The sequence below is a fragment of the Lemur catta genome, chromosome 12 (assembly GCF_020740605.2).
Source record: "Lemur catta isolate mLemCat1 chromosome 12, mLemCat1.pri, whole genome shotgun sequence".
Classification (NCBI taxonomy): domain Eukaryota; kingdom Metazoa; phylum Chordata; class Mammalia; order Primates; family Lemuridae; genus Lemur; species Lemur catta.
Window position 1 is genome coordinate 41,916,189 of NC_059139.1, and position 10,786 is coordinate 41,926,974.

At 33.3% G+C, this 10,786-nt stretch overlaps 1 protein-coding gene across 4 annotated transcripts in view; it reads left to right on the forward strand.

Moving 5' to 3' along the window:
- Nucleotides 1–10,233, forward strand: part of SREK1 (splicing regulatory glutamic acid and lysine rich protein 1) — a 35,021-nt gene extending 24,788 nt beyond the window's left edge. For 3 of the 4 annotated variants that reach the window (XM_045566595.1, XM_045566597.1, XM_045566598.1), the window contains 5 exons: nucleotides 522–641; nucleotides 1,010–1,384; nucleotides 5,215–5,310; nucleotides 6,571–6,715; nucleotides 8,044–10,233. In XM_045566595.1, the coding sequence (XP_045422551.1) occupies nucleotides 522–641; nucleotides 1,010–1,384; nucleotides 5,215–5,310; nucleotides 6,571–6,715; nucleotides 8,044–8,193 (886 nt within the window). In that variant the 3' untranslated portion in view covers nucleotides 8,194–10,233. The remainder of the gene's footprint in view (nucleotides 1–521; nucleotides 642–1,009; nucleotides 1,385–5,214; nucleotides 5,311–6,570; nucleotides 6,716–8,043) is intronic. The other variant, XM_045566596.1, reaches the window with a different exon arrangement.
- The last annotated feature ends 553 nt before the right edge of the window (nucleotides 10,234–10,786 follow it).

Below are 10,786 nucleotides of genomic sequence, written 5' to 3' on the forward strand. Positions count from 1 at the left end.
TTTTCCTGTCACACTAGCCACCATCATTAGTAGTATGCTTCCTTATATATTCTTCTTAATATGTTTATGACAAACAGCACACAGCCATTTGAACTATATAACCACTACTCCCTGTTAAGATGCATTATAACCAAATTACATGGAAATCAAGAGCTAAAGACAATTTATAGTATGAAAACGTGGACCATGGGAAAAGTTTTCTATACTAATTTGAGGCGTATGATTAGCAAAAGAAAGCCACACCTTAAAATATCAACTTAAGTCTGACATAGGAAATAACTGTTAAATTCTTTGTTTCTGTCTCTGTGGTTTAGACAACAAAAATATCTGGTAAAGTTTCTAATAAACTTAGTTCAGATAATCCTAACAAAAGCATTATATATAAGAGAAAATTTTAAAATATTGATAAGTACTCTTAGGACAGATTATTAAATTCTCTTCTTTGAAAGACATCTTAAATTTTTTAAAAATTGAAATTCTAAGAATAAGTTTTGATATTCTAACAATTTGTTTTTCTTTAGGAGTAGATCCCATAATAGATCACGTTCAAGACAGAAAGACAGACGTAGATCTAAGAGCCCACATAAAAAACGTTCTAAATCAAGAGAGAGACGGAAGTCAAGGAGTCGGTCACGTTCACGGTGTGTTTTAGAGAAATTAAGCATAATTTTTTCGTTGGCTTCACTTGTTAAAAATCTGTTGTGGGTTAGGCTTTTAATGAGAGAAATAAATTTTTTTCCTGATTCAGTAATCTAGGATTAATATTGATTGCTAGTGATTTGAACTGGATGTCAGTATGACACATGACGTTTCCAAACTACTCAATTCAGCTTGATAATTGCTTCATTTAGTGGCTTCTCGGACACCTGAATTATATAAAAATTTATATGTAATGTCTATATAGCCATTATAAATTGTTTTGTGTTGGTGATTGTTGAGGAAAAGGAGGATGGTACTTTTGGGGTGTGGAATTATTTTAGTTACAAATTTATTTTTGTTGTTTTTAAAGGGACAAGAGAAAAGACACTCGAGAAAAGATCAAGGAAAAGGAAAGAGTGAAAGAGAGAGAAAAGGAAAGGGAAAAAGAGAGAGAGAGGGAAAAGGAACGTGAAAAAGAAAAGGAACGGGGTAAAAACAAAGATAAAGACCGGGACAAAGAACGGGAAAAGGACCGGGAAAAAGACAAGGAAAAGGACAGAGAGAGCGAGCGGGAAAAAGAGCATGAAAAGGAGCGAGACAAAGAGAAAGAAAAGGAACAGGACAAAGAAAAGGAACGAGAAAAGGACAGATCCAAAGAGACAGATGAAAAAAGAAAGAAGGATAAAAAATCCAGAACACCACCCAGAAGTTATAATGCATCAAGAAGATCTCGTAGTTCCAGCAGGTTTGATAATGCTTAGTATTTTTACCAAAGGGTTTACTGATGACTGTGAAAACAACTTTTCACTGAGTGGGGAAAGGTTATTCTGTATAAATGGAACCAGTACGGTAATACCAGGTAATATCAGAACATTCTCCCCTAATTACAGAGTAAACATTTCTCTAGCAGAGGGATTGCCACAGTATTGATCGACTATTTGGAAGAAGAAATGATACTGGGCAACATTATTTTTAAAAGTTTCAACTATCCTTTGTAACCCACTATTTTAATCTGGCTAAGTGTTGTTATTAACATTGCTGCTGTTATTTTCTTGGTGGGTGGGATGGCGGGGGAAGGTATTTTCTTTTTAAAGAGTATAGAAGAATTGACCTCTTTAGACTTCTATATTTGTTTGGAATGGTGTGGTGAATTTTAATATGCAAATTTTTTTCTAAAATTGCAGTGTTAGCCTTTTTTGTCATCTGAGTAATTTTTTACCTCTTTTGTTGACTGGATTACATTTAAATTTTGGTTGTCTTTTATTTGTCAGTTTTAATGGTTAGATTTTCATCTTAGGACTGTTCTCTCAATTTGTTAATAGGTACATTGCCACCAGGTGGCAGCAAGTTGCCATAGTAACAGCTGCAAAATGAGAACCAACTTTGAGATTTGAATGTCTCTTACTTTGGATGATAGGATGACTATAAATAAATAGAAGTTTCTAACTTATGTTTAACTATCACATTTAAAGATATTAAATGTGCATATATTTTTAGCAAGGTTTAAAGATATTTTAAAAGATGATTTTCTATAGAAAACAATTTGAGATAAAGGAATGTATATTTCCTAGTTTTTAAACGTATGTTTTGATGGTTTATTCTTTTTTTTTTTTTTTGAGACAGAGTCTCACTCTGTTGCCTGGGCTAGAGTGCCATGGCATCAGCCTAGCTCACAGCAACCTCAAACTCCTGGGCTTGAGCTATCCCTTCTGCCTCAGCCCTCCGAGTAGCTGGGACTACAGGCATGTGCCACCATGCCCGGCTAATTATTTCTATATATTTTTAGTTGTCCAGCTAATTTCTTTCTATTTTTTTAGTAGAGATGGGATCCCATTCTTGCTCAGGCTGGTCTCGAACTCCTGAGCTCGAAGGATCCACCTGCTTTGGCCTCCCAGAATGTTAGGATTACAGACGTGAGCCACCACGCCCGGCTGATAGTTTATTCTTAATACTAACCTTTGACTAGGTAATGAAAGATAATTGCAGGCATTTATTGGGTGCTTTACTATATGCTAGATATTATGTCTCAGCAGATTTTTTCATGTCTCACCTTATTTAATCCTCACATAGAAGACTATTATCATCACTGTTTAATACACGAGAAAAGTGAAGCTTAGAAAAAGGTTTTCGTTCACCCCTATACTTTAATATCAGAAGTATAGTAGCTCTTTCTCTTCTTCATAGAGATTAAGTTTGAAACATTTCTAACTAGTACTTGGTACCTGCTTTTAAAAGCTGCCTCAGAATCATAAATGGGGCTCAGAGTAAACAGGTCATTGTAGAATTTTGGCACATTGAACCAAAAATTGAAAAATGAGTTAAACCTCTGCTGTGGGTATCATTTGAGCCTTATAACTGTACCTTTACTACAAAGTGATTTTATTGATTGTGTGTTATTCATGCCTTTTTGTTTATGTGATTGTTTAGAAATTACCCTTTACAGCACCAGATAATGTTTTGATTCCTTTTTAAGAACTTGAATTTATTTTTTCTGACTAACTTTGAAATGTTTGATTTTTTTCACAGGCCATTTTAAGTTGCTTGGTTTATAGGAAAGTTCCAGTGTTCACATTCAGTCCTAAATGTGTTCTTAAACGGCCTCCGGGGTCTGGAGAATAAAAGATGACTGACATTAGTTCATGTTTCAGCAATTTGAAACGTTCCCCGCTTTCAGAAGAGCTTGTTAAAGAGCTATAGTTTCTCATCTTTTAGCTGTTTTTTTTGCTTATTAGATGCTCTGATTTATTAAATGGGAAATATTTTAACTATTCAGAAAAACAGTCTACTTAATATTTTAATTTTCAACATTGTCTCTTAACCTATATTTGTAATGAAAATTTTAATATTTAAAAAATGTTTATTGCTTAAAAGTTATTGTCAATAAAGGTAAGACCAAGAAAGGGAAGGAGAGAATATTTATTGAATACCTATTGTATGCCAGACTCTCTACATAGTGTTTTCCAGGTATTATCCCATATCCTCAAAACAACTCTAAAAGGCTCGAGTTATTAATTATCTCCATTTTGCTGTTGAACAAACAGACTCAGGTTAAATAACATGACGTTTGTTGTGCAGCTAGTAAGTTGTGTAACTAAAATTTAAGTAAGTCTAAGCAACTCCAGTTCATACTATAGCTTACAGCTTCTTTCTTAAGTAATTGATTGTCTAGGTTGCTGTCTATTCAGCCTTAGCTCTTGTTATCATCACCTGGTAGTAATTAGACATCCACCTGTACATTGTGCTTTCCGAACACACAAATGAAGAATTAAACTGATCAAGGCAGAGCCATTGTGTGTAAACTTAAAGTCTGGATTATGCTGACATTTTCATGCAATGAAAAAATTACTTTTGGTTCTCACTGTGAGCTGCTACAGATGGCATTGAATGAATGAAATATCATTATCTAATTTCCACATTAGTTAGGAAGTATGATTTTGGAATGTCTTGGGAATAGAAGTGGGTAATGGAGAGAGAGCCTTAGGTCAAGTTGGAATTGATTGATTTGTGTTCTCAAATTTCTTGAGCTTTTATAAGGTCTTTTACAGACATCTGCCATATATACCACATGGGAACATTATTTAGTTTTTTATTTTATAATTGAAAAACTTAGAGAAAAGTTTTATTAGTCTCTTATTATCAATTTACTAGGGTGATATGATAAAAAGAACTTGAATTCCAGAGGATTTGGTTCTTTCAGCCATGTGGTCACTGATTATCAGAGCTCCTTGTGAGATAGATGATTGAATACATCAATCATTTAATACATCCTCACACCTCATCTAAATTATAGACATAGTGAAGTTCATTGTTTCTAAGTTGAATGCCCTTATCAATGAAATAATTTAGAGTATTCATCATTTGCTAATACGTTAAACAAAATAGTTTCTAACAGTAAACATTGTTAATCTATTTACTAATTATTTCTTACTTTGTCATTTTAAATTCCAGATTTTAACTTTTTAACTTAAACATCTTGTTTACTCAATTTCAAATTAGTTGAACAACAATAATGAAATGGTAGGAAGTTGGAAGGAAAAGCAATTTCCCTATAATGATATAATGTAATTACTTTTTGGAGCCCTTCTAAATATTTGGGTCTAGAAAGTTCACATTTTGCAAACTTATCTTTCAGTTTTTGAAAAGGGCCTGTTAACTTTGTTACAAAATAATCCACAGTGGGGCAGCAAGGAGCTAGATGCATGACAAAGGATCTGATAAGCAAAACATGTTTTAGGTGCTAAGAAAGAATATAATTGAGAGAAACTGAAACATCATTAATATTTTTTCTACTCAATAAATTATTGTTCAAGTAAATCAGATGAAAAGGACACCCTCTACCCTAGTTTCTAGTATGAAATTATAGGTGATATTTTCATCAGTCATTGAAATTCCTGGTTCACAATTTGACCTGCCCTAAAATTAGGTAATAGACCATGTTCATCAAGGACATGAGTTTTAACTGGCCTCTAAGGCATACTATTCACTTGAGCATCTCAAGGACCCTTTTGCTATTATGTATTTGAATTGCTGTTTACTTCAATTACTATTTTCTGAAATGACTTTTTTGGCTTTCAGGGAAAGGCGTAGGAGGAGGAGCAGGAGTTCTTCAAGATCACCAAGAACATCAAAAACCATAAAAAGGAAATCTTCTAGATCTCCATCCCCTAGGAGGTAGGTTGCAAGCATGTGCTAAAACTAAAGAGGAGGAAGCAAGCAGGAAATATGAAAAAATTTTTAAAAATTCTCTTTAATCTATTAAACTTTATCTTTTGAATGAGTAATACATTTGCATAATCCAGAAGTTAAATAATATAAAAAGTTACACTTTGAGAAATCTTCCACTTATGTGCCCATCTACTCTTATCCTTATAAGTGATGACTTTTATTAGTTTTTTTGTACATCCTTCTAGTTTTTATATACAGATACAAGATGAGAATGTATCATGTTTTCCTTATATCAAAAGTAACACAAGATATACACTGTTGTGCACTTGATTTTGTCACTTAGCTACCAGATCTTTCCATACTGGTCAGAGAGAGCTTCTTCATTCCTTTTTATAACTGCATCAGTTATAACTGCATTGTATGGAAGTACCTTGGTTTATTTAACTAGCCTGCAGTAGAAAGGGTTTTCTGAATTTTCGTACTATAAATTATGTAATACTGTACTGAATAGCTTTGGATTTAAATTGTTTTGTTGTGTGCAGATGTGTAGGAAAAATTTCCAGAAATGGCATTATTAGTTTAGAGAATGAATGTGTTTGTAATTTTCAGATATATTTCCAAATTCCTCTTCATAAGAGTTGGCAGCAGTTTGCACTCTACCCAACTATGTAATGGATTGTTGTTTCCCTATAATCTTCAGGGTATGTTATTTTTTAAAAATAATGGATATGGTGTTTATTCCATCATCTGTTTAACTTTTGCTCTTAAATGTGTGAGACTTCTTTCTAATGGTGGATGAGGAGGGCAGGTGTCACAGTAGGTTATTTGAAGTTCCAAGTTTTGCTAGTAATCATTCAGCCCCGCCTAGGAGCCACATTTGATTCTTTTTAATTCCTTTCTTCTTTATTTATTGCTTTGGAAAGTTTCGTAAGAAAACACTGTATTTGGTTTTATTTTATCCTTATTACAGTTAGATAGATAAATCTTGAGTATTTCAAAACTAATAAACTGGCAATGCCAAATTGTGTTTTCTGTGAACACATGGTGGCCTCTGCAAAAAACACTTATGTAACTTTAAAAAACTGAGTAGGGGTGGAGAAGGTTGTGTTATGTGACTCGTTCATGCTATTTTGTCAAACTACTGGTAAGTATACTTATTAACAATGAATTATTTTATATACCCTTTGTGAGATAAGGATATTTTGTCAAGAATATAATAGGTTTTTAATTTCCTAGAAGTTAATTGACATACCAATATTCTTATAGCAGAAATAAGAAGGATAAAAAGAGAGAAAAAGAAAGGGACCACATCAGTGAAAGAAGAGAGAGAGAACGTTCCACCTCTACAAGAAAGAGTTCTAATGACAGAGATGGGAAGGAGAAGTTGGAGAAGAACAGTACTTCACTTAAAGTAAGCAGCTGTCATTCAGTGTCTGGGCATTGTCTTTTATTGCATAGAAGTAGTTTTAGACTAAAAGGTTTTTAAGGGCAACAGTGTCTTGTACATTGTTGGTATTTTTAAATTTTTGAAATTGATAATTTTTTTAAAGTAAATTTTGGAGAGATGAGAGCCAATTAAAATGGAAACAATTGCATTCCTTATTTAAAGAATCATAACATGGCATGCAATATGAACATTTTTAGAAATCTATAGGTAACAAATGTATTTGATTTTATACTGATAAGCTTTCTACCTTATGCCATTTTCCTCAATATATGTTTCAGCAAATTTGAAAAGACTTTCTGTTAGCATTGGTTTTGTAAAATATAGTTAAAATTAGGCTTGTTGAGTTAAAATACTTAATGGAAAACCAGATTTCACCAAGCAAGATTTTTTTTTTTTTTTTGAGACAGAGTCTTATCTGGGTAGAGGGCAGTGGCATCAGAGCTCACTGCAACTTCCAACTCCTTGGGCTCAAGTGATCCTCTGGCAAATTTTTCTGTTTTTAGTAGAGATGGGGGTCTCACTCTTCCTCAGACTGGTCGCGGACTCCTGAGCCCAAGTGATCCTCCCGCCTCAGCCTCCCAGAGTGCTAGGATCATAGGCGTGAGCCTCTGTACCCAGCCAGTAACCTTTTCCTTGGATAAATATTTTAAGAAGTTGTGAATTATGTTAATTTTCTTATTATGCTGGTATAATATACTTGTATTTGGAAGTTAATTATGTGTTCTTGAGCTTTCATCTTACAGATTTATTTATTCTTATGCTGATAGAGGTTTATCATAATTTTCAATTACATTGATAGCATTTATTGAGCATTTACTATGTGCCAGACATTGTTCATTTCCATTTAATTCTCTGTTAAGCTGAGGGCAGAATTTGGAGTGTTCCTGAACAGTTCTTTTTTTAGGAGGAATAGTGACTTCCTTTTCTGTATTCCCTTATTTTTGCTTCTTTGATATCCAGGTTACAAATCTATCCTGGCATGTTTAGAAACTGTTTGGCTCTTTTAGCAGATCTATCCCACTTTTTCAAGTCTGTCAGTAACATTTATTGAGTGCTTCCTTAGAATTTATGTTTACCTATTTGATTCTAATTTAGTTTCCATGGATTGTCCATCTTTTATGAGAATACAAAGGGCAAATTGATGGTGTTTGCATATTCTTTTTATATGAAAAGTTAGTGGGAGAAAATATTCAGTTTTATTAATTCACAAAAGATTAAGTTACATATTTTAGCCATAATAGCAGGAAACTCTTCAGGAAAATATTAAACGTATGCTTTAATATTCTTTGTAGGAGAAGGAGCACAATAAAGAACCAGATTCAAGCATCAGCAAAGAAGTAGATGACAAGGATGCACCAAGGACTGAGGAAAACAAAGTACAGCAAAATGGGAATTGTCAGCCAAATGAAGAAAACCTCTCTACCAAAACAGAAGCAGTATAGGACCAACAAGTGCACCTTTACACTCAGTGCTGGAATAAAATCCAAAGCTTTTCATTTTCTCAACAAGATGTAGACATGGAAGAATTCTAGTTGAGCATAAAGATAGGATCTAACAGCTTTTCCAGTTGTTAGGTGACACTGTGGCCATCTTGTTGCTGAGTAAGAAAATAAAGCATGGACATCGTGAAAACAACAGATGTTACCCAAACTCATCTTCTAAAATCTGTGCATTTCCATGGTGGCTGACGCACTCGTCATGTGGTTTGTTAGTGTTTGCCAAGAACCATTGCAAATAAATCGAACATCAAAGATCCAAATTTGTACCATCCTGAAAGACTGGAGATAAGCATTGGAGGCTCTTTTAAAAAATGCAAGTTACTGAATTTTGTATTTTACTTTTTTTTAAAAAATTCAGTATATACAGTTTGATGATGTGCTTGAAATTGGTGCAAACATATACACATCCTTGTAAGTGCAAAGTATGTAAGAAGTTTTAACATTTACTTCACAGGATTTACAGTGATTGTGTTAAATTCTCACTATTGTGTTTTCTTTTGCTCACTGTTTAGGACAACGGTTTTTCTTTAAAATAGTTTTGCAGATTAAAATTGCTTAAATAAGTGGATTAAAAATACAACTGACAATGCATGTTACTGTTATCTTTCAAAAGGAAGAACAACTGTGTTGAATACTAATATTAATGTATTAGTATTCAGTGTTTAGAATCATTGGGTGTACCCACAAAGTGAGCATTTCTTTTTGAACTTTCTTGACATTTCCAAGCTTACTATGAATAATATTGCAGTGTGTCTTGTCAGCTGTAGGTGGCAAAGGTGCCCTTATAAAAAGGAAACTGGGTTTTCAAAATGGGCTATGGGAGCACAAGCTGAAGCTTTAGTGCCTTCTACAATGTGGTATACTGTTTTCTAGAATTTTATATGTGCTAGTCATTCTCAATCATATGGAATCTAGATGGATATTTCATTCATACCCATAGAGAAGTGTGCAAGTGGTATGTCAGAAGAGCTTCTTACTTGTTTCACCTAATATGAGAAGGAAGTCCTGTTTTCAAGAATGGCTTTATTTAGAGTCATACAGTTTTGGGACCATCAGTTTTATACTGTGATAATTGAAAATGAAACGTGTTCTTATTTTTCTTAAATCAAAGGAAACCCTTTAGTTGTCTACATTGGATGGCCTTAATTATTACCTCTCAATCATATTCTCATAAATGATGTGCAGAAATTATACTTTAAGGGAGGAGTAGGACTACACAGGAGGTTATTTGTTTTATGTTTAAGGATACATTTACTTGAGTTTATCATATAGGTCATCCATCATTCTAAGGTTCACTTTTTGCATAAAGTATGCTAATAGTAAAATGATAACATTGTTGTTTTTTCCCAATCTATAACTTGTCATTTCTGAACTCTTCATTGTGGTTATATTTCCCAAAATGTAATCTTTTAATTAGCATGTTACTAAAAAAATCAAGTATAATTATTTTAATGCAATCTAATACAATCAAATTACTTGGTTGCCTTACCTCATGGGAAGAGTTACTTTTATAGATTTAAAAAGCTGAGTAGCACGTTAGTTACTTGGTTTCAACTTGAGTTTTCTTTTAATGTTAGTACTATTGAAACTTAAGTATTTGGTGGAGAATGGAAAGAGTTGCTCTTATTGCAAGTAATGAAGCCTGGTTTGATTATGAAGCTGCTTAATCACTCTTCATGTGTTCAAAATTACTGTTTTTGTTTTTTCCTTTTTGTCACTGTGTACATTAAAATTTTGGAAAATGCTTTACTATGTAAAGTATAAGATGGTCATTTTAATCATTCAACCACATACGGTTGGCTGGTAAACGGCTTATTCTGATATAAGAATGCTTGGGTGCATATGGAAAGATTGTGAAAGAGTGTGTGTCTTGCATCAACAGCTATCTTATTTATGATATGTAAGTAGCATAGAGCAAATGTTTGAAATCTTTGTTATTTTTAGTACTGTTTCTTTAATAAAGCTAAGTATTTTAGAGGAAAATATTTGTTTATGCATTTCAAAACATTTTAGTTTCATCCTGCTCTTGTTTTAGTTGGCATAGAGATTGTTTTGACGTGGAGAGTGTGTTTGTATGGTGTCTATAAAACAGTCATTTAAAGTTTGAGTGTTTTTTGTGCTCTGGACTAGTTTTTTATGTTGGTTATTAACATTCAGTTTGGTTTATGCTGCTAAATATTTTTCTTGCTGATACTTATTTAGCTTTAAAATAACCATACTAATCTTGAAAGACTCTGATTTGTAAAAGCAGAGAATGAATAGGAATACAAGTGATCTGGAGAAAGTGAAATCAGGTTATTATGTGGGACTTGACATTTCCTTATGTGGGTTTACGGAAGCAAAGCTTTCTAGGGTCTAGGGTGTTGTGTGTGTGTGCGCGTAGGGGGGTGTGTGTATGAGAGAGAGAGACTTATTTTCTCTGTTCACTTATACGAGCTCATTTGTTTCCATTTATTATTTTCTTTGAAGGTATTTTTTTTTTAAAGACTATTCTTTTTAATCTCAGGTAGATGTCAGGAAAACTTGAGGTAAGGCC